This window comes from Trichomycterus rosablanca, chromosome 26 (genome assembly GCF_030014385.1).
Source record: "Trichomycterus rosablanca isolate fTriRos1 chromosome 26, fTriRos1.hap1, whole genome shotgun sequence".
Lineage (NCBI taxonomy): Eukaryota > Metazoa > Chordata > Actinopteri > Siluriformes > Trichomycteridae > Trichomycterus > Trichomycterus rosablanca.
Window position 1 is genome coordinate 11,031,790 of NC_086013.1, and position 23,979 is coordinate 11,055,768.

The following is a 23,979-nucleotide window of genomic DNA, read 5'->3' on the forward strand; positions in this document are numbered from 1 at the left end:
ATTTTACTATTATAAAAAAAAATAAAGTGTGGTCATTAACAATGACCACTGGATTTTGCCGAGTGTACGCCTGATGGAACATTACGGGCACTTGTGACAATTGTGGTTTGTTGTCCAGTGGTTACCAAACATGTCATAACAAACTCTTGCATATATTTAGAGCCAATATGTAGTAGACAATGGACTTACTGGCATGTTTTTGGTTGTAAGGGGAATACATGTACTAAAAGTAATTTGATAGGGAACTACCTAATCTCCAAACTCATGTTGCTGTGTAGCACCCACTGTACCAGCAGTGTGATTTATTTAATCTCAGTTAAAACAATAATGCATGTAAATAGTATGGAACAGGGTGTGGTCATTTTAAATGTATTTATTTAAGCCTGGTCACTTTTGTATGAGCTTGTTCTGGTTTTGAAAGACTAGTCACTTTGAGCCATGGACGTTATTTTAGGTTGATGGTGTTATAACTGTAAATAAAAAAAACAATTCCGTATAAGGTATATTCAGCTGCTAATGTCAGTTATATAAAATTGTATTACATAGTATAAAGCACACAAAACAAATTAGTTTTATCAGTCAATAACGTTTCCAGACAGTTCTAGACATTATCTTTGTGATAAAGCTAGAACGTTGTGGTAATTTCACTGTTGCTGTGGGCTCAGGCGCATTCCCGATCCATGATTCACCAATGACAATGCAGAAACCAACACTGACCGACCAATCAGCTCATGAGATGTGTCTCACCCGACGTACACGTTCGCGAGCCTTCTGTTTTCCCAACGACTATGCATTGTGAGAAAAATTATTTTAATTATCAAGTTTAACATATCTTAATATCAAAATATTTTAAATATCACACACAAACGTAATATAGTAACATATTTGGGTTATATATATGTTTTATGTATTTATGTGCCGAACGAATCAGGGAGTAGTTTTAGGTGCGGAAGGGGCGGGACACGTCACAGGTCGATATTCGGCCCGCTGAGGACTTATATAAAATGCACTGACGCAGACATTTTCAGTTGCAGTGGATTTCGGGTCGTGTAGACCTGTGTTTCTAAGTATCTAAGTATCTAAGTATCTAAGTATCTAAGTATCTAAGTATCTCAGTTTCTCAGTTTCAAGCTACTTTGAATCTTGTATATTACAGATTATCTGAAGATTCTAAGTCGGTAAGTAACATTTTCAAGCTTTCTTTGCTATAAATCTAAGTTTTTTTCTAGTTTTAAGTATGACTCGACCTTGTTTTTGAGCTTCCTATCTGGGTCAATTCGTTTGCTAATATTTAACAATGGTGTTATTTCTTTATTTTAAATGATTAGGAATATACGTTGAATTGTGCGTGTTTGTAGTGAATAATATTTTACATTTTCGTCGAATTTGTTCTTTATAATAAGTACTGGTAGTCTTGCTGAATCATTTTCGATTCTCGAACAAAGAACCCGGATGTTCTGAAATGGCGTCTAAAAGAGACTGCGTCATCTCGAGCTTCTACCAAATGGCCGCCTATTAAAAATAACATCCCTAAAGCTCAGCATTAGCTCTAAAGATATAAAGCACTATTTGTATGCATACAATTTGTAAGAATTTTGAGGAGTTTAGTTGGTTAACGTAAGTAATCCTATTTTTGTTTTGATATTGTCTTACAGTTTAGGTTAATTCGTTTATTTTAATTTGTTGACCTTATTTCTGACTAAATTATTATTACGTTTTACAACGTTTTAACGAATGTAATCATTATGAAAGTAATTACTAACTGAGTCTGCGTATATAAAAGACATGTTAAGGCTTAGCTTGAATAAGATTAAGAAAAAAATAGGAAAAAAAGGCAATTTAAAAAGTGAAAATGTATATTATTACTGACCAAAAACAATAATAATGAACTTAAACCTTTATTCTGTCATGAAATATCACAAACATGACATTAAATTATAAATTAACTTAAATGTAGAAGTCTGTTTTCAATATTGGAAAAAAGGGTTGATGACCATTGCCAGACTGACTGTGCAAATAATCTGTACAAAATGGCTGACTGTCAATCAAGGTTACACAAGAACGCCCTCTAATGGCTGTATAAATAAGATGGAGGCATTTTGATTACTGTTACAGAGCAGTGCCATCTAGATATCTCCAACAAACGGTGATGAAAGGATGTGAATAATTTTTTTTGTTCTGTGTAGGCTGTCTAATCCTAACTTTTGTCTTCACCATCTCCCTACAGAGTTCAGGAAAATGCAGATCTTTGTCAAAACCCTCACAGGCAAGACCATCACCCTCGAGGTTGAGCCAAGTGACACCATTGAGAATGTCAAAGCCAAGATCCAGGACAAAGAAGGCATTCCTCCTGACCAGCAGAGGCTGATCTTTGCCGGCAAACAGCTGGAAGATGGTCGCACCCTGTCCGACTACAATATCCAGAAAGAGTCCACACTTCACCTGGTGCTGCGTCTCAGGGGCGGTATGCAGATCTTCGTCAAAACCCTCACAGGCAAGACCATCACCCTCGAGGTTGAGCCAAGCGACACCATTGAAAACGTCAAGGCCAAGATCCAGGACAAAGAAGGCATTCCCCCTGACCAGCAGAGGCTGATCTTTGCCGGCAAACAGCTGGAAGACGGTCGCACCCTGTCCGACTACAATATCCAGAAAGAGTCCACACTTCACCTGGTGCTGCGTCTCAGGGGCGGTATGCAGATCTTCGTCAAAACCCTCACAGGCAAGACCATCACTCTCGAGGTTGAGCCAAGCGACACCATTGAAAATGTCAAAGCCAAGATCCAGGACAAAGAAGGCATTCCTCCTGACCAGCAGAGGCTGATCTTTGCTGGCAAACAGCTGGAAGATGGTCGCACCCTGTCCGACTACAACATCCAGAAAGAGTCCACACTTCACCTGGTGCTGCGTCTCAGAGGCGGTATGCAGATCTTCGTCAAAACCCTCACAGGCAAGACCATCACCCTTGAGGTTGAGCCAAGCGACACCATTGAAAACGTCAAAGCCAAGATCCAGGACAAAGAAGGCATTCCTCCTGACCAGCAGAGGCTGATCTTTGCCGGCAAACAGCTGGAAGATGGTCGCACCCTGTCCGACTACAACATCCAGAAAGAGTCCACACTTCACCTGGTGCTGCGTCTCAGGGGCGGTATGCAGATCTTCGTCAAAACCCTCACAGGCAAGACCATCACTCTCGAGGTTGAGCCAAGCGACACCATTGAAAACGTCAAGGCCAAGATCCAGGACAAAGAAGGCATTCCTCCTGACCAGCAGAGGCTGATCTTTGCCGGCAAACAGCTGGAAGACGGTCGCACCCTTTCCGACTACAACATCCAGAAAGAATCCACACTTCACCTGGTGCTGCGTCTCAGGGGCGGTATGCAGATCTTCGTCAAGACCCTCACAGGCAAGACCATCACTCTCGAGGTTGAGCCAAGCGACACCATTGAAAACGTCAAAGCCAAGATCCAGGACAAAGAAGGCATTCCTCCTGACCAGCAGAGGCTGATCTTTGCCGGCAAACAGCTGGAAGATGGTCGCACCCTGTCCGACTACAACATCCAGAAAGAGTCCACACTTCACCTGGTGCTGCGTCTCAGGGGCGGTATGCAGATCTTCGTCAAAACCCTCACAGGCAAGACCATCACTCTCGAGGTTGAGCCAAGCGACACCATTGAAAACGTCAAAGCCAAGATCCAGGACAAAGAAGGCATTCCTCCTGACCAGCAGAGGCTGATCTTTGCCGGCAAACAGCTGGAAGATGGTCGCACCCTGTCCGACTACAATATCCAGAAAGAGTCCACACTTCACCTGGTGCTGCGTCTCAGAGGCGGTATGCAGATCTTCGTCAAAACCCTCACAGGCAAGACCATCACCCTTGAGGTTGAGCCAAGCGACACCATTGAAAACGTCAAAGCCAAGATCCAGGACAAAGAAGGCATTCCTCCTGACCAGCAGAGGCTGATCTTTGCCGGCAAACAGCTGGAAGATGGTCGCACCCTGTCCGACTACAATATCCAGAAAGAGTCCACACTTCACCTGGTGCTGCGTCTCAGAGGCGGTATGCAGATCTTCGTCAAAACCCTCACAGGCAAGACCATCACCCTTGAGGTTGAGCCAAGCGACACCATTGAAAACGTCAAAGCCAAGATCCAGGACAAAGAAGGCATTCCTCCTGACCAGCAGAGGCTGATCTTTGCCGGCAAACAGCTGGAAGATGGTCGCACCCTGTCCGACTACAATATCCAGAAAGAGTCCACACTTCACCTGGTGCTGCGTCTCAGAGGCGGTATGCAGATCTTCGTCAAAACCCTCACAGGCAAGACCATCACCCTTGAGGTTGAGCCAAGCGACACCATTGAAAACGTCAAAGCCAAGATCCAGGACAAAGAAGGCATTCCCCCTGACCAGCAGAGGCTGATCTTTGCCGGCAAACAGCTGGAAGATGGTCGCACCCTGTCCGACTACAATATCCAGAAAGAGTCCACACTTCACCTGGTGCTGCGTCTCAGGGGCGGGCAGTAAAAGTCCTGTCCTTCATGCCTACAGCCAGTCCTATTCCAGTTCTTTAAGACTTTTTCCCCCCCAACACCCCCTTTTTAAGTTACTTTTCCTGTTTATTATTCTAAAATGAAAAATAAAGCATAGTAAAACATTTATTTGTATTTTCATGTTTATTAAAATGTTCATGTAAGTGGCAAGAGTTAAATTTAAGTTACATGTATGATCAAAGTTAATAAATGTATGATGGGTTAACTGGTTTCTTGTGTTTGTGTGTGATGGCTGAATTGGGATCGGATCAAGGCTTAGTCTAAGTCTAAATAAGCTTATTTTTAGTTATATTATTTAAGGTTAGTTAAACTGCACACTAATTCTATAGTTTGTTGAATTGCTGTGTAAGGGTAGAAGAAATTGAGAAGGTAAGTTGATAAGGTTTTGTTTGGACATCTTCAATAATGGAAATAATACATCTGTAGAAATGCTGGGGTCAAACCTATTGTGCTGATGTAATAATGGTTCTTTTTAGAATATGAGACTCCTTAATAAGCATTGATTTATGGTTGTTGGTAAGTTTGTCATTGATAATGAGTTAAAATGGTAACTAGTCTATACAGTGAGTAAATCTAAATTCTTGTGGGTGGTAAAATGACTTCTGATCTTATATGAGCTACTCAATTTTTGATGAGAGTTGATGGCCATCTCGGTTCTATAACTAAGCAACATATTTAAAGCACCACATATACAGATAAAATTTACATTCAGCATACAAACATATCACTGATTTTTATTGATAAATGGGTCGGCTCGCAGAGTTGGTTGTATTAGCATTGGCTTCACAAGATAATGGTTTTGTTTAATGATAAATCACTGATTATTTTCAAATACTGTACATTAAAGGTCAGTTTAAACTGCAGTAGACCAGCAGGACCACCATGGTCCACAGCTTAAAAAAGCACAGATGTAAATTTTGGTTTCCCATTTTTTTATGAATAAATTAACACCATCTGACTTTTTATTACATTCCCAGTTAACCAGGGCTCAGAGTGTAGTTACCTGATGGGTATTTTTCTGTTAAATGTTGAAAGAAATGAAGGGACTTAATTTGCAAAACAGTCGCTCTCTGACCCTCATCATACTTCATGACAGGTGGTTTTGTGTTGCTAAGACACCAAAGTATATTTGCATGCACAAATGTGGATACACAATAGACGCTCTATATTGTGCATACACATGGGGATTCACAATGGGCAGGATAATCATGTGCTGTAATTGTGTACTACAACCTATTGGAGATACAGTGAGTGGAGACAATTTCTGAGATGATGGTGTTGAACGTCAAGTTGAAGTCCACAGACAGGATTCTTGCAGATGTCTTTAGGCTGTTGAGATGTTCTAGGATGTAGTGCAGTCCAATGTTGCTTGCACCATCCACTGACCTGTTTGCTGAGTAAGCAAAGGGTTTCAGCAGGGGACTTGTGATATTTGTTCCAAGAACTTTATGATCTTTAGTTCTGTGATGGCGATTACGGTGGCGCACTTGAAGCAGGATGAGATTTCCCCACAGCTCCAGTGACATGTTGAGTATGTGTGTGAAGGTAGGAGCCAGGTGGTCAGCACCGGCCTTAAGACACGGGGGTGGGACACCATCTGGGCCTGGAGCCTTCCTGTTTTTTGTCTCTGGAAGAGCCGGCTCACATTATATATATATGAGTGGATCAGACACAGCAGCGCTCTTGGTGTTTTTAAATACAGTGTCCACTCACTGTCCACTCTATTAGACACTCCTACCTAGTTGGTCCACCTTGTAGATGTGAAGTCGGAGACGATCGCTCATCTATTGCTGCTGTTTGAGTCGGTCATCTTCTAGACCTTTATGAGTGGTCACAGGACGCTGCCTACGTGGCACTGTTGGCTGGATATTTTTGGTTGGTGGACTATTCTCAGTCCAGCAGTGACACTGAGGTGTTTAAAAACTCCAGCAGCGGTGCTGTGTCTTATCCACGCATACCAGCACAACACACACTAACACACACCACCATGTCAGTGTCGCTGCAGTGCTGCGAATGATCCACCACCCAAATAATACCTGCTCTGTGGTGGTCCTGTGGGGGTCCTGACCATTGAAGAACAGCATGAAAGGGGGTTAACAAAGCATGCAGAGAAGCAGAACAAGGTTGATCATTGTATATATCATATATCCAGTGGATGTATATTAAATAACAAAATCAAAAGTGGTAACTTTAAAGACCTATAGTGTGCTGAAACCAAACCTGTGATTATGATTATAATTATAGCTACAATAAAAAAGTGTTAAACTTTGAAGTGTTGACCCTGGTGTAAAAGCTGTAGATATGAAGGGTGTGTAATGTATTCTGGACAGCGTGGATGTACAGACTGAAACTCGGTGTTAAGTTTCCCATCTGCTGACAAAGCTTTAACCGGGACCCAGTGACTCGGTGTGCGCACACCAAAAATACTACTGGAAACTAACTCCAAACCAATTAGGATAACCCAGTTTCTCTTTCTAACCGTGTTTCTATTAAATAGTCAGCAGATGGTTCGAATCTACACACACGGAATTTTCCTGTCAGGAAATTGAGGCGTCGCGCGCAGAGGTGACCTGTCCACCGGTCATGGCACAGAGTAATAATTTCTTCTTCTCGCTCTTTAATTACAAGACTGAGAAGTTTTTCATCGCCAGCAATAAGAAAGTCGGAGTGATATTCAGACTCTTTCAGCTCGGAGTGATCGCATACTTAATCGGGTAGGTTATTAAATAAAGATTTTTAAATATAGTCTGTCCGCACGCGCCTGTTATAGAAGCGTCTCGCGCACATATAGAAGCTTCACGCGCATATACACAAGCTTCAGTTTTTATTCAGACTCATGTTTGGTACCCAAACTAGTAAATGTGACATTGTTATAGTTTATAGTTATAGTTATAGACATAGTTATAGTATACTTATAGTTTATAGTTTTATTTAGTAGTAATATGACCAAAGCACCATGCTGTGAAGGGGGCATGCAAGCCATTTGTAGTCATGGTGTGGAACAGCTGCAGTCTGAGCAGACCCAGACACAAATCTCATGTGCCCAAGGACAACTCAGTCATACTATGTTGGCTAAACCTAGTACATTCATTAAAAATAAATAAATAAACAAAACTAATAGGCAAGATGCATCAATATTAAATTCATCTTAAAGCAGCAATACACTAACATTAGGATTTTGGGAAATTGGAGACCTCTTTGGCAGAAATCTGTTACTGCAGTCAATTACTAGAATTACATTTTGTAATTTTTGTTTGTTTGTTTGTTTGTTTGTTTGTTTGTTTATTACATTCATAACAGGAATGGTAGTTACTCTTTACACAAGGTTCATCACTTCTCACTTGAGTGGTAGCCTAGTGGGTAGAGCTTTGGGTTCTCAACCGGAAGATTGGCTGTTCAAATTGGCGGTCCTTGAGCCGTACAATGGCTGACCCCAGCTTCCAAACAAGCTGGGATATGCGAAGAAAGAATTTCATTGTACTGTATATGTATATATGACAAATAAAGTATATTTTCAATCTTCTCAAGGTTATATCGAACACAGTCATGGACAATTTAGTGTCTCCAGTTCACCTCACTTGCATGTCTTTGGACTGTGGGAGGAAACTCCACACAGAAAGGACCCAGACCGATCCACCTGGGAACCAAACCCGGGACCTCCTTGCTGTGAGGCGACAGTGCTACCCACCTTTTAATTATTAGTTTTGAGTGCAGGTGGTGCATTTATGTTTATGGAATTTAGCAGGTGATTTTACCCAATATGATATACAGTGTATCACAAAAGTGAGTACACCCCTCACATTTTTGCAAATATTTCATTATATCTTTTCATGGGACAACACTATAGACATGAAACTTGGATATAACTTAGAGTAGTCAGTGTACAGCTTGTATAGCAGTGTAGATTTACTGTCTTCTGAAAATAACTCAACACACAGCCATTAATGTCTAAATAGCTGGCAACATAAGTGAGTACACCCCACAGTGAACATGTCCAAATTGTGCCCAAATGTGTCGTTGTCCCTCCCTGGTGTCATGTGTCAAGGTCCCAGGTGTAAATGGGGGGCAGGGCTGTTAAATTTGGTGTTTTGGGTACAATTCTCTCATACTGGCCACTGGATATTCAACATGGCACCTCATGGCAAAGAACTCTCTGAGGATGTGAGAAATAGAATTGTTGCTCTCCACAAAGATGGCCTGGGCTATAAGAAGATTGCTAACACCCTGAAACTGAGCTACAGCATGGTGGCCAAGGTCATACAGCGGTTTTCCAGGACAGGTTCCACTCGGAACAGGCTTCGCCAGGGTCGACCAAAGAAGTTGAGTCCACGTGTTCGGCGTCATATCCAGAGGTTGGCTTTAAAAAATAGACACATGAGTGCTGCCAGCATTGCTGCAGAGGTTGAAGACGTGGGAGGTCAGCCTGTCAGTGCTCAGACCATACGCCGCACACTGCATCAACTCGGTCTGCATGGTCGTCATCCCAGAAGGAAGCTGACGCACAAGAAAGCCCGCAAACAGTTTGCTGAAGACAAGCAGTCCAAGAACATGGATTACTGGAATGCCCTGTGGTCTGACGAGACCAAGATAAACTTGTTTGGCTCAGATGGTGTCCAGCATGTGTGGCGGCGCCCTTGTGAGAAGTACCAAGACAACTGTATCTTGCCTACAGTCAAGCATGGTGGTGGTAGCATCATGGTCTTGGGCTGCATGAGTGCTGCTGGCACTGGGGAGCCGCAGTTCATTGAGGGAAACATGAATTCCAACATGTATTGTGACATTCTGAAACAGAGCATGATCCCCTCCCTTCGAAAACTGGGCCTCATGGCAGTTTTCCAACAGGATAACGACCCCAAACACAACCTCCAAGATGACAACTGCCTTGCTGAGGAAGCTGAAGGTAAAGGTGATGGACTAAACCCAATTGAGCACCTGTGGCGCATCCTCAAGTGGAAGGTGGAGGAGTTCAAGGTGTCTAACATCCACCAGCTCCGTGATGTCATCATGGAGGAGTGGAAGAGGATTCCAGTAGCAACCTGTGCAGCTCTGGTGAATTCCATGCCCAGGAGGGTTAAGGCAGTGCTAGATAATAATGGTGGTCACACAAAATATTGACACTTTGGGCACAATTTGGACATGTTCACTGTGGGGTGTACTCACTTATGTTGCCAGCTATTTAGACATGAATGGCTGTGTGTTGAGTTATTTTCAGAAGACAGTAAATCTACACTGCTATACAAGTTGTACACTGACTACTCTAAGTTATATCCAAGTTTTATTTCTATAGTGTTGTCCCATGAAAAGATATAATGAAATATTTGCAGAAATGTGAGGGGTGTACTCACTTTTGTGATACACTGTATATTTGTGAGTAAATCCAATTCTAGGAATTGAGGTTTAAATAGGCCCAACAGTGGCGCCTTTGTGGTAGCTGGGCTTTATCCGGTGAACTTTTGATTACAAGTCCACTAAACAAAACTATCCCTTGTACAGTAGTGAAACAGATACTGTGGTTGCCACACAGGATCAAATCTCACTTGCAGTCAGTGGGGTTCAAAACTATCTAGAATGACGTGACTCTGGTACAATGAAAATCATGCTAATATGTGAAATATGATCACTTTAAAGCATCGTTGATATTGCCTAGCTACAACCAGGCACATGACCAAACGGCAATTTCATAAACAAACACTGAAATGGCATATTGTTTACATTCACTTTAGTGAGCTAAAGTGCTTACATAAATCAAACGCTATATATTGCTGATATTGTCAAAGTTTCCCTCTACTTATAATAACACTGTAGGTTGAAACACAGTTAGAATAAAGACGTTGTTGGAACGGACCATTATGTAAAAAGACTACACATTTTGTATTTGTCCAACTATTGTAACCATGCAACTGATTCCTTGTGTGGTGACTCTATAACGGCCTGTGTTTATGCCTTTTGCCTACATGTTGTCCCTATTTCTTTTCTCTTACATCTTTTACACAGTTTTAGTTGTAATATACTTATAAATCAATCAACTATTTGTGATGGCGATTTGAGGGCTGAAATATGAGTATGAAGACGTAGTTAATATGCAGGCTGTGTGAAGATTAAAGAATGAAAGAGTATTTATTTATATTTGAGATTTGTATTTATCAATATTATAGTATTTAATTAGAATTTATTAGAATTTATCAAGTAAATATTTGAATATAAGTGTATCTGATTTTTCTGTGCAGTAAAGTTTGAATAATGATCACTCTTGGTTTTGGCATCAAAAACCGAAAAGTACTATCATAACCATTTAATATTTGTAATCTAATACGCAGCACTGTAATTTTTAATTGGCAGGTGGGTTTTTATATGGAAGAAAGGGTACCAAGAAAGAGAAGAGTCGATCCAGAGCTCCGTGTTTACAAAACTTAAAGGTGTTGCTTTTATCAACAGCACAGAATTAGACATCCACATATGGGGTGCTGAGGATTACGTCATACCTTCTCAGGTAAGCACATTGGTTTGGTTGAATGCAAGTCAAAATCAAAGCATTTTTAAGGTCAGGCAATGATGTTGGATGAGACCTCATGGCTTGCGATGATTTCATTCCAGTTCACCCCAAAGGGGTGATTTAACAAGGGTTGAGGTCAGAGCACGGTGCATATCACTGATGTCACTGTAAAGTGACACCTCAGTAAGTTGGCATGTCTCATTTGGCAAATGAGTTTAGCCATGGTTTCATTTTTTTAAAGGAGGAAGCAAAAAAATATAATAAATATAATAACTGGGTCGGGTCAAAGAAGTGCTTATTTAATTCTGTGTTTATTTTTTGTGGCAGTAGTGTGGGTTTTAGCAATTGTACTCTAAAATGTGGTTAGTTTTTGTTTAACATTCTACATAGCTATGATTTTAAAAGCTGGTTCTCCTGAAACTATAACAAATTGTTTTTAAAATTATGTTCTTATACATTTTAACAGTATTGTTTACAGTTTTTTTACTTGTTAAATATTGTGAAATCTTTTACCAATGTAGTCATATGTCAAATTTATTCTTATGTATCATTATGTATTGTTTTTTTTTTTAAGGGGGACAGAGTCTTCTTTATTGTGACAAATTACCTTGAGACTCCAAACCAAAGACTGGGCCAGTGCGCTGAGGTAGGCATGCAAATCATGTCATTTAAATGCATTTTAACAGTGAAATAAATCCACCTGCAAATGCTTTAGTTCTTCCTGAATTTAGAATTGCTATTTTCAAAACTCAAACCACGTGTTAAGTAAGTTATCACAGCTTGATAAAGCTTGTTTCTATTTCAGACTTACTGAGTACAACTCTGAGCCAGTCCCAACCGATATTCAGCTCAGTTATTAGTGGTTAGTTAGCTGGCATTAGCTAAGTGCTAACATAACCTACATACATCATGAGTATAATGTTGTATTTTAACATGTTTGGCTACTATGAAATAAATCCCTGAGAATTTAAGTGTGTAAATCTAGTCTTTAATACTCAAATACTGAAGTTAGCAGTTCTATTTCATACTTACTGTGTACAACTCTGAGCAAGTCCTAACCAATATTCAGCTAATTAGAGTTTACTGGAAACCAAAAGAGTTTTATATTAGTGGGTAGTTAGCTGGCCTAAGTGCTAACATTACCTACTTAAAATAATGAGTATATTGTTGTGTGTTACCATGTTTGACTAGTTTTAAATAAACCACTGAGGATTTAATAATGTAAATCTAGTTCTACCCTTGATTATGTGTGCTAGTTTGTTTGTAGTTGGGACTGCTATCTGCATTACTACTTGACATACTATGTAGTGTAGTTATATGAGGTTCATGGATTAATCAAAATGGATGTTTCAGTTTATTTCAAGCATCATAAGTGGTGTAAATAACACTGTCTGACAAAGAGCAGAAATGTGTATTTATAATGACAGGTTGACTAAGAAATTTATGTCAGTGTAATATGCTAATGACTCTGGTATTGCAGTTACTTGTGTTCATTTGTGACACTGCTAGTATTGGCTAGCCTGGTGTTATGGGTCAAACCTTTCAAATGATATATTTATAGCATTACAGCGTATTTTAAGTCCTGGTAGATATATTTATAATTGACATGTACAGATGTACAGGTATGTGGGCCATGATATTAGTTTATTAGCCATTTAATTAGCTAAATAGTAAAAAATCTGCATTAATTGAATCACTTGGAAACGTTAAAATATTGTGATTTTCTGTTGGATTTTGATAAAAAGCTTATAAATAATGTAAAAACTGTTACATAGTTATAAACAAAGTTTTTTTTTTAACATTTTGTTTATTGCCTTAATGCCTCAGGAAATGCCTTAATGAAATAAAAAGCTAATTCAAAGTAAACAGCACATTTCGTACAGTCCTACACATATCTCAGAAGGCTCTGATGATCATTCAGGAAAGTCAGGGGTTAGCTTAGTTCATGTTTATGGTTCCTCACCTGGTATAATTTATGTAACTGAATAGGCCCGGTAGACCTGCTGTACTGTTGTTAACTACATGTTTATGTTAATGGTTTTAGAGTCCAAAGGTCCCGGATGGCGTGTGTTTAAATGATGAAGACTGCACAGAGGGAGACGCGGTTATAGCTGGACACGGTCAGTAACATTACTCCACTATTAGTGCCTGTACAATTCCACATTTCAAATGAGGTCTATTTGATTGGGTTTTGGCAGCTTATTGTCTATAAATGCTACTGTAAAAGAATATAAAATGACAAAAATATAAATATGTTAAAGGTGTGTGACAGCATACATATTCCTCCAGGTACTTTGGTTTCATCCTACTTCATAAAATAAGACAATAGGTGGATCAATTGCTTTTAATTGTGACCTTGAGTGTTAAATACACCTAAGAAAGCACTCTGGACCCACTTAAATGTAAGCACAGTATTTATAGGTCAATATGTATAATAGTTCTAATTTTAAATCTAAAAGCAAGTCTGTTTGTGTGTGTGTGTGTCCCATATTAGGTTTGAAGACGGGCCGCTGTTTAAATGAGACAAACACTTGTGAGATTTACGGCTGGTGTCCTGTTGAACACGGTCCTACACCATCGTAAGTAAAACAACACTACAAACTAAAATATGAGCTACATTTATTTAAAGTGCATCTGAACTAAAAACAAATGAATTAAAATCTTTGGTATGTAACTTTTGATGGACAGTCCAAGGGTATCATAGTGAGCAAGGGTATCATAGTGGTCTGTTACACTTGCCCACCGCCCAGATCGAGGTGGATGCTATCTCAGTGATCAGCTGGCCCAGTGTCTATACAGACATGATTGGCTTTGTTTGAAGGGGGAGGGGGTGGCCGAAGTTAAAAGATGGATTGGCACCCTGTCAAATGATATAACAATAATTTGCATACTGTGGGGTACCAATGACATCTCTCATAATGCACCAATTTTACATACATTCTTTTGGGGTATTTAGTAATTTCCCATTCTCTATTACAATTCTGTGCCACTTGCACCACTCCCAGTCTGGCCGAGAAGGAACGCAGATTATAATTTGCCCCCTCAGACTCTTTTGAAGTTTCTGGACACGCCTTTGTACCAGCCAGTAATGCATTTTTACTAAGAGACATACAGGACCTCCTACAGAGAGTCATGTTATGGACTATTGGTATCCTCCCTATCTGACCTACCCTTTCTCAGACACAGCCAGTTTTCCTTCTTTTCTCCCAATGTAGCATAGCCAATTAGTCTTCCACTGCTGGGGACCCCTGATGCACAGCTCCCTCAGACACATGCACAGTCCACCGACCCCTTCTTATTTGCCCATACTATTGCGGATTCATGCATGTGACCAGTCTTGCACATGGAGAGTCACACACTGGTCATCGTTCCTCCACGTCTGTACAAGCGCCTCAGGCTGTTAACCAGGGTCCTTACACAGCGTCAAAGACTGCACCCCTTTTTTGTTTGGTCTTTTTCCATGCAGCAGACTAATGGCCAGTTGTGTTTGCTAGGGGTGCCCAGCCGGCCAGGTAGCAGAGCCGAGATTCAAACTCAGAGAGTTCAGAAACCCAACGCTGGTTTGCTAGCTGAATATCAAGCTGCTCCACTTGGGTGCTTTACCTCAGTTATTTTTAATGGTTTGAAATGATATATTCAGAGGCACTTTGATTACAGATGAACTTGTATAACCCCCAATCTTATACAGTCTTATATGAAAAGCTAATTTGTAAATACATTTTGGTTGTGATGCGTTTGTTACGACTTAGAGAGCCGATGCTGGGAAAAGCAGAAAACTTTACCCTCTACATCAGGAACTTCATACGATTTCCAAAGTTTGAGTTCTCCAAGTAAGTGGAAATGAAAGCTGTTTGTGGGTATTTAATTTGAGTATTATCACTACAGGAGGAGGTGGGGTCTGACCCCTGAAATTTCTGATGTTTACATAATATTTTCATATTTATCTGTGATCAGGTGTATGTGAATACACTACATTACCAAAAGTATGTAAACACCTTCCACATGATGAATTGCTAACAGGTGTATAAAATCAGTTACAAAAAATAAATGATGTACTTCCAACTCTGTGCCAATGGTTTTGGGAAAGGCCCTTCTATTTTAGCCTGACTATGCCCCGGTGGGTTTGGTGTGCAGAGACACCATGGCCTATAAAACCTTATTAAATGCCTTGGAGATGAATTGGGATGCTGTTTGTCACAGCCTTCACTGGGGACACTGATCGCTCCCTTTCATGCGCGCACAGTCAACCAAATTCTTATTTACCCATACATCAGCGGATACATAGTCTCACGCATGGAGAGTTACAAGCTGAAGACGAAGACGACTCCATATTAATGCCTGCGGTGGTAAAATGGGATGTCCACAAAGCTCATGGTCAGATGTCTACATATTTCTTCACTGCTATAAAGAAACACAATGCTATATTTGGACAGAGGTTGGCCTGCTCGTGAACCCTCTATTTTTACACACTGTTATGGGATCACTGAGATGGTGAGACGGTTAATATGTGGTGTGGGACACCAGTTGATCTTGCACTGCATATAAACCAGCACACGATTAAGCCTTAGCTGGTGCAGCCTTTTTTTTAAGTCAAAAACCTACAAACCCTTTACTTGGAAAAGTTGGGACAGTTTGTAAAATGTGAACCTTTATTTTTTATTTATTTATTTTTATTTTGGCTGACCAACCAAAAGTATTTTGTAAATATCAACAAATTTTGAATATAATGAGCAAAATAAAGTAAAAATTCTAGAGAATATTCATGTTACACTTTTACTATTTAATTTATCTCCCGTTTTCTCCCAATTTAGCATAGCCAATTAGTCTTCCGAAGAGGGTATAGTTTGCCTGACACACTCTTTCCAATGCGTGCACAGTCCACCAACCCTTCTTATTTACCTATACTTTGGTGGATTTGCATATGAGGCCAGTCCCACATATGGAGAGTCACACGCTGATCTCCACCTTTCTCCACTTCTGTACAGGCGCCTAGCGCTACTAACAGAGTCCTTACACAGCGTAGAAGACTCCACCCCCTTTTTATGTCTGGTCTTTTCCCACCCAGCAGACTAGTGGACAATTTTGTGCCTGCTAGGAGCGCCGAGCCAACAGAGCTTAGATTCGAACTCAGACAGTTTCAAATCCCAGCGCTGGTGTGCTAGCAGAATATCCAGCTGTGCCACCTCGGCTTACCAATTAAATCTGTGCAATTTGTTGACTGGAAAAGGCACATTTTTTTTTATATAATGTAATTGTGAGTCTTTTTTACTTTATAAGATCTAACATTCTGCCAGCTGTGAATCACTCCTATCTGAAGACGTGCTACTATGACAGAATCAACAATCCTTATTGCCCCATGTTCAGAGTGGGCGATCTGGTCAACTCAACCGGTCACAGCTTCCAAGAAATGGCTGTTAAGGCAAGTGACTGTAATGTGGTTACAAAGAATTAATATATTTGCCATTGTAGTTGTAGGCATTCTGTTTGTAGATTTGATTTTAAAGATATGCTAATCATACCGTCTGTGTTGATCACTGAATGATTAGAGATAACTGTTTGCTTGTTTTGTTTTCCTTGTCTTTGTGTTTACCACATGCAGGGTGGAGCCATTGGAATAGCAATCGAGTGGAATTGTGATTTAGATAAAGACTCTTCTCTGTGCAACCCTGAGTACAGCTTCACTCGCCTCGACACCAATAAAGTCGCCAACAACTCGGGATACAACTTCAGGTGTCTTTATCTATCAGTCTTACCTGTAATTTAATCTGTTTACAATCTAGCGTAAGCAGATCTGTCGTTACATTTAGGTATATATTTAAATATAGGAACTCTCTACGCCATCAAATGAATAATCTGATTTGTCCTGGTCCATCTATCCATCCATCCATCATAAACATACTTGGAATCAATTCCTGTGATAGCCAAATGATTCCTCACCAACCCCAAATCCCTGCTGTGTTTCAGATTTGCTCGGTATTATAGAGACACAGAAGGACAGACTTATCGCTCTTTGTTTAAAGTCTATGGTATTCGATTTGATATCATGGTTATTGGAGAGGTAAGACAGGCTGTTTTTTCTATTTTATTATCCCTTTAATTCAGATAGATTTTGTTTTCTGAGCACTTTGTTTTTGCTCATTATCAATTTGCATTATTAATTTCAGGCAGGAAAATTCAGTATTGTACCCACCCTGGTGAAAATCGGGTCTGGAGTTGCTTTAATGGGCGCTGTAAGTATAACTTGTTTATTTTGACTGGGGATTTAATGTGCCAGAAGTGTCTTCTAATTTTTTTTGTCTTTTTTATTTAATTTTTTAATATTAATAATCATTTATAATATTTATAATATTATTTAGAAATATTATTGGTTTTTTTGTTTGTACAGGAAGTCAACTGTAGTCAGTCAAACTTGACAATAGAAATGATTCCAGCTATTGTATTAAAAAGCATTTTGTGCCTATTAAAAAGCATTTGCTAGATGTTCATTCCAACGGTGTTTAATCAGGATAAGGGCTCTGTGCAGGTAGCTAGAGTTTGTTCATACCAAATATGTCAAACTAAAGCTTTATGCGCCTCACTTTAAGCATAAGGACAACGTGGTGTCCACATACAGTGTATTTCATAAGGACCGAGCTTAAGCTCATTACATTGTTTATTTTTGTGTTTAATTATTTAGGGTGTGTTTGTCTGTGACATTCTCCTGCTCTACATAATGAGTGGAAGCTCCTTCTACAGGCAGAGGAAATTTGAAACCATTGTAAAGTAAGCTGTACTTCAGATACATGTCAATTGTGCAAAGAGACGAACTGCATCCATGATTCTCATATTATAATATTTTGATTTATAGGAAAGGAGAAAGAAGGTCCAGAGACGCGAGGCCAACCAGACACCATCGACACGCTGAAGACAGACACCGGAATAAAGACAAACTGGATGTAGAGAAACAGCAGCTGTCGGCCTCGTCTTCTCAAAGTCAAGACAGACAGAAAGCTGAAAACAGTCATGAACACAAACAACATAAACAGCACAAACAACACAATGCTGCAGCATCCAGATCTCACCGCAGTCCTGAACGAAGGGTTCATATTTCCTCCTCCAGGACACGCAAATGAACACGCGGACGAATACATCATGTTAAGAGCGAATGGGTAGAGCATTCTGGGAACTACACTGTGGTTTGAGGGTAAAAGAACAGACACTAATTGTATATGCTAGTTGTTACAGACGATACAACAAACACTCCCAACCAGTATTATTCTAGTTTTAATTTTTTGTATTTTTTGTTTGCTTTAGTGTTGCTTCAATAGTTTTTGTTTGTTTATATTTTTTAAAATGTTTACTGAGTTTTTTTTAAATTTATTTTAACTTTATTTATTTCAGCTTCATGGATAAAACTGAAAGCTGTGGAGTATTTAAGTATCTAATATTTACGAACCCGCCCTGATGGGCAATGTGTAGCACATCTCAGGAAATTGAGTTTATCTCATTATTTTTAATATTATTTTAGGAAATTGGCATTTTTAAATGGCAGAACATTATATTATATAGCCAACAGGCCGGTATCATTGAAATATCAACGTTAATATCTATGCTGTTAATAAAGACGGGACGTCAGTTGATTCTGGGAGTGGCGTTGAGTTTTAAGGTAGTTTTTCCCATAAGGATGTATGGAAACCCTGTTAATGCTTTCTGTGGTCCCGTGGAACTACATATATTTTAGGCTAATGTGAAATAATGGGGTTATTTTTAACACTTATACACTAAAAATAACAAGTGTAATATAAAACACTAAAACACAATAAAAAAAGTTACAATCAATAAAATACAATAAAACCTGTGCTCTACATTCACTTCTTTATTGTTTCCTTATGCTTCTTAATTAATGGAAAGAACAAATAAGCAGTAATAATTAAGACAGGTTTAAGGTTTTGATGTTGTTCTTTTAATACACTGTCACGTTAAGCTTTTTTTAATGATAAGCGTTTTAGACTCTCTCGGAAAAGCTGATCTCAGAACCTCGAGCTATAACACAAGTTTAAAAGTGAAACAAGCATGTGGAGCTTTCAGAGTGAATCTGATGGTTATTTCACACAATTGCAGATTCGTCTCATATTCACACTTTTTACCGCACCGCTCAAGCCGAGCGCCGAACAAAGCAGCAGTCGCACAGACTGCAAGGGAAGCTCAGCTTCCCCTAAAATGTCCAAAATTAAATGGTCAAATATGTACAGTTGTGTTAACATTTCATTGACTACAAATGCGTTAGAACACGTTCATCTCGAAGACGAGTTCGTTCAGAATCAGCTACTTATCACAAATCGACTCGATTTTCTTAACTTAACTCATACATTCCCGTAGCGTCAATGCATTTGCCCGCAGAAGCTGAGCGTCTCTTTATTTCTATGGGACTGCGTTGAGGTTTTTTTTTTTTATGCTCCGAAACTCGCCGGTCATTGGATAAATGCCTCGATTTTGTCCCGCCCCCGGACGCTGAGCGTTTCTGGGGGTGAATGGGGCTGTGGGCGGGTGTGGACGCTGAGCTTCTGCAAGATGATTGGAGAATCAGTGGAAAGGCTGAATCCCGTTTTGATTGAAAACTAGTTTGAGCTACACCGTCACTTCTCAAACTCAAAAGAAGCTTTATTGGCATGACAAATAGGGACATTCGTATTGCCAAAGCAATACACTTCATTAGTCACTTAATCACTAGGAGCTTCAGTCCAATCGCGGATTTTGCGAGTGAAGTCGAAAGACAAACTACAACCCATTTCAGGCCATTTTCTTGTAAAAGGAACAGAGGGCAGAATTTATGTGTAAATAAATTGACAAATTTTATGATGTAAGCCGACAATGAGCTTCCCCTCTTTGAAAGACCAGCAGCCACCACTGTTTAAGGGTATGAATTTCTTTAAAGATTTTGAGTTTAGGGGACGTTGAGTTACAAGGTACCACTGTATTTTAATAATTGTACTAGTTGTGCATTAATCTTTCCGTTTCTGTCTTTTTAAAATTATAAGGTGCCAAACTGAACAAAGGATGATGAGAAAAACGAAAGAATGAAAAGTAAGATGATTATTAATTGGCTTAGTCCATGGTAAATAAACTGATATGTTTAAAAAGCTTAAGAGTTCATCTGTTTGACACTTTTCATTATATAGTAAATAATAAATTATTAAATGTCCTTAAAGGTATTCTGGATGGACGTGAGAAAAGAGAATGTATAAATGATATAAGATAAATGTGACAAAAACCACTACACCAGTCATTTGAGTGTTTTATTAATTAAAAAGAAACCTTAGAAACACACAATCTTTCGTTATAGAATCCAAGACTTGTTGGGTGGTGCATTGTTAATCTTTCTTTAGATGGAATGAAAAAAGTGTCACACTCAAAGGAAATAAACTTAGTTATGCTAATAATGCTTAATTCCGGACTTGACTAAGGCGTTATAAATTAATAGGGAACTAGTGCAGGGCTGCAGTATGGCTAGGCTCCCAACACCAGCTACTGGAGCAGTTGAGAATTGGGACATATTAAACAATTCAGTACAATCACATACAAAGTTACTAAACCGACAAAACAAAATTCATTAATTAGTATGCATGTATATTAAATTGGTTTAAGATGTCTGATGTGTAGAGATTTCTCAACATATAACGAATGATAACGTCTACCACTACTTCAGTACACATGCACCATTCCATACAGGAAAGTCCAGAACAGCACGTAGGTAAAGAGGCCGCCCACGAGACCCCCGGTGAAGAGCAGACGGCGTGATTTGAAGCATTTGCTCCACCGTCGGCCGGCTTTCAGGATGAGCAGTACAGACAGTAGGAAGGAGGCGAGGAAATAGAACACGAAGCCATACAAGCCGGTAAGGCCCAGGATACCCGCGGTGGCCCCAGATAGAGCGGACACCGAGGTCCGACAGTACTCGAGCACCGCAGCATTTCCCCTGACAGCAACCTCGCTGATGAACTGTGGCCCCTCACGTTTAGCGATAATGGTAGCCATTCTGTCTGCTGGGCCTTTAACTCTGAAAAGACATGTATACAAGAAGCAATATAAAAATCTTAATATCAGTATAAAAACAAAACACCTTACTGCATAGACAAACACTATCAATAAGTCTTTTATGAGTGTGATTTTAAACAAAACTAATCTGGTTTGTAACATTCACTCACTCATGTTGAGCAGGTGAAAGTTCATCCATAAGAGGGGGTTGTTGGAAGACTTTTAATTTAGAGTTCATCAATGGCATTGGACTTTATTTCTAACCTTTTTAATCCAGGGTGCCCTAATGTTAAATTCCTTAATTCAAGTGACAAGTTAAACAGAATATCATCATAATCACAACCACACCAAATAAGTCTAGGTTAGTAGGCTGTATCAAATCTTAATTAGTAAACCTTTTTATCTACATATAAAGCAATAATGAACAGAATAGTAACTAATCATTTTTATAGCACAATGGGTTGATATTTAAATAGTTTTTCTATATTATTAAAAGAAATAAGTCTGTCTATCAAGACACTTATGACTGACCATCTGCAATCTTACTATTCAGCAGTTTAAATATTTCTATGTTTGCTAAACTGGTTATTTAGAATGGGCAGATAACTTCGCACTTAAGTATGAACAAGTAATACGTTTTGTATGTTTTTATTGACTTATTTTAACATTAATTCTGGTTAAGAACACAACTGTGGACCTCCTAACACCACGTCACAAACTTTAAGCCACTTTAAGAAACACTGCTTTTTCTTACAACCACAGAATCATACGCTGCATTTGACTAAGAATTCTGACTAAAAAATAAGACAGAAAACTAGGAATTCCAGTCAGAACTCTCAGGACAGTCTCCTCAACCCTGACCTAGACTTCCAACTTCGTTTCTCACACTGCTTACAACAAAATTGCATTTATCTAGTATTACATGGGATTACTGACTTCATTCAACCAAGATACAGATACATTAGTTGGTCATTTCTATAATGTGTGTTCTTTTTATTTATTTATAAGCTTCTGGTCCTCAGACAGACCAAACTGAAGCAAGTTCTTACATCACAGTTTGAGGTAATCCTAAGGCAGTGTAAGATGTTAACCATTTAACAGAGGAGTCTACCATGTTGTTGTTTGTGGTGAAGTATAGGGTTAGTTAGTTTGTTTGTTTATTAGGATTTTAACGTCATGTTTTACACTTTGGTTACATTCATGACAGGAACGGTAGTTACTCGATACACAAGATTCATCAGTTCACACAAGTTTAATGTCAAACACAGTCATGGACACTTTAGTGTCTCCAATTCACCTCACTTGCACGTCTTTGGACTGTGGGAGAAAACCGGAGCATCCGGAGGAAACCCACGGGGAGAACATGCAAACTCCACACAGAAAGAACCCAGACCACCCCACCCTGGGGATCGAACCCAGGACCTTCTTGCTGTGAGGCGACAGTGCTACCTACTTTTAATTGTGACTAAATGCAACCCAAGCAGTTTAGGGTTTTGGGCCTTCGATGACCTACAGTGGCAACCTGTCAGAGGAGGGTTGGAACCAGCAACCTTTTGATTCATAATAGTGTATATAAAATGTTGTTTTTAGACTTAGTATACACTAACTTTGCTCGAACTGTTTAAACATGAATCTTCAGTGTATTTTTAGACATCAGCCCCCTATGTGTAATAGTAAGAACAACCGATGCACCTTTAATCTTTAAGATCACATTGTTCAGTTTCCGGACGAGCAATCTGACGTAATAAAACAATAATAATATTAGTATTATAGTATTAATAGTGTCCATGGAAACAGTAGTGTTATAATCTCATGTTAAACTGCTAGTGCAGCTCCCTTTCTCTCCTCATCTCACTTACCGTTGTAATTCAGATGCAGAGAAGCGCCACACAAATGTTTGTCCCAGTGATCTGAATCTATACAACCATCATTTACAATAAATCCGTGTATATCAGTAAATATAAAGAGTTTTAAATGAAATTATTATAGAAATATAGCATACACAGTAACAACGATACGCATGTCATACGGCAGCCATGTTTTTTTTTTCGCAAAGGACGCTGGAAAATGTTTAATCTCTTTTTTTTAAATATTTTTTTAAAAACAAAATAACACTTACTTCATATATAAATTATGTTCATAATAATAATAAAAAATAAATGTTTCTTATTTAAATATATGTAGTTTAAAAAAACGTTTAACAGTTTTACCTTTAACCCGAGAAAGTGGTTAAATTCCGAATCTATACAACACGCTAACCCTAGTGCACTAGATAGGGTACAGCGCGAATGTTTTTACACTCTACATAGCTTACCTCTATAGTAAACAAAATGTTGTTTGACACACAGCCGCTGACGTATTTCTCGACCTGCGGTTTACATAAATTCTAACTGTTCGTACATAATAAGAAAATAAATAAATTTTTAAATATACGTAGTTTAAAAAAAACGTTGAACACAGTTTCACCTTTAACCCGACAAAAGTGGTTCAATTCCAAATCTATACAACACGTTAAAGCTAGTGTACTAGATAGTGTACAGCGCGATTGTTTTTACACTATAGTAAACAAAATGTTATTTAACACACCGCCGCAGACGTATTTCGCGAGCTAAGGTTTATATAAATTGTAATTGTTGGAGTATAATAAGAAAATTAATGTGTTTTTTTTAATATATGTAGTTTTAAAAACGTTTAACACAGCTTTACTTTTTAACCCGAAAAAGAAAGCTAGTGCACTAGATAGTGTACAGCGCGAATGTTTTTACACTCTACATAGGTCACCTATATAGTAAACAAAATGTTATTTAACACACAGCCGCAGACGTAATTCGCGAGCTAAGGTTTATATAAATTCTAATTTTTCGTATATAATAAGAAAATAAATGTGTGGGTGTTTTTTTCTTAATATATGTAGTTTTAAAA

At 39.1% G+C, this 23,979-nt stretch overlaps 3 protein-coding genes across 3 annotated transcripts; 2 read left to right on the forward strand and 1 right to left on the reverse strand.

Annotated features, from left to right (window-relative positions):
• Window positions 1–1,068: 1,068 nt before the first annotated feature.
• ubb (ubiquitin B) lies at window positions 1,069–4,755 on the forward strand. The gene is made up of 2 exons (XM_062988260.1): window positions 1,069–1,178; window positions 2,228–4,755. Exon 2 carries the CDS (start codon window positions 2,239–2,241, stop codon window positions 4,522–4,524), a length of 2,286 nt encoding a protein of 761 aa, XP_062844330.1. The 5' UTR covers window positions 1,069–1,178; window positions 2,228–2,238; the 3' UTR covers window positions 4,525–4,755.
• A 2,338-nt stretch (window positions 4,756–7,093) lies between these two features.
• p2rx5 (purinergic receptor P2X, ligand-gated ion channel, 5) lies at window positions 7,094–18,881 on the forward strand. The gene is made up of 12 exons (XM_062988261.1): window positions 7,094–7,264; window positions 10,890–11,040; window positions 11,618–11,689; window positions 13,088–13,163; window positions 13,538–13,622; window positions 14,793–14,873; window positions 16,321–16,462; window positions 16,643–16,773; window positions 17,008–17,101; window positions 17,208–17,273; window positions 17,720–17,805; window positions 17,891–18,881. The coding sequence occupies exons 1-12, from the start codon at window positions 7,134–7,136 to the stop codon at window positions 18,153–18,155; spliced, it is 1,380 nt and encodes a 459-aa protein (XP_062844331.1). The 5' UTR covers window positions 7,094–7,133; the 3' UTR covers window positions 18,156–18,881.
• Window positions 18,882–20,304: 1,423 nt separating this feature from the next.
• On the reverse strand, window positions 20,305–23,097 carry emc6 (ER membrane protein complex subunit 6). The gene is made up of 2 exons (XM_062988829.1): window positions 22,917–23,097; window positions 20,305–21,079 (listed from the first exon to the last, which is right to left on the reverse strand). The coding sequence occupies exon 2, from the start codon at window positions 21,055–21,057 to the stop codon at window positions 20,725–20,727; it is 333 nt and encodes a 110-aa protein (XP_062844899.1). The 5' UTR covers window positions 21,058–21,079; window positions 22,917–23,097; the 3' UTR covers window positions 20,305–20,724.
• Window positions 23,098–23,979: the final 882 nt, after the last annotated feature.

Coding starts and splice junctions, on each gene's coding strand:
- ubb (XM_062988260.1), top strand. CDS start 2,239: ATGCAGATCTTTGTCAAAACCCTCACAGGCAAGACCATCACCCTCGAG.
- p2rx5 (XM_062988261.1), top strand. CDS start 7,134: ATGGCACAGAGTAATAATTTCTTCTTCTCGCTCTTTAATTACAAGACT. Junction 11,041..11,617: donor ATTACGTCATACCTTCTCAG/GTAAGCACATTG, acceptor TTTTTTTTTAAG/GGGGACAGAGTCTTCTTTAT. Junction 16,463..16,642: donor TCCAAGAAATGGCTGTTAAG/GCAAGTGACTGT, acceptor TACCACATGCAG/GGTGGAGCCATTGGAATAGC.
- emc6 (XM_062988829.1), bottom strand. CDS start 21,057: ATGGCTACCATTATCGCTAAACGTGAGGGGCCACAGTTCATCAGCGAG.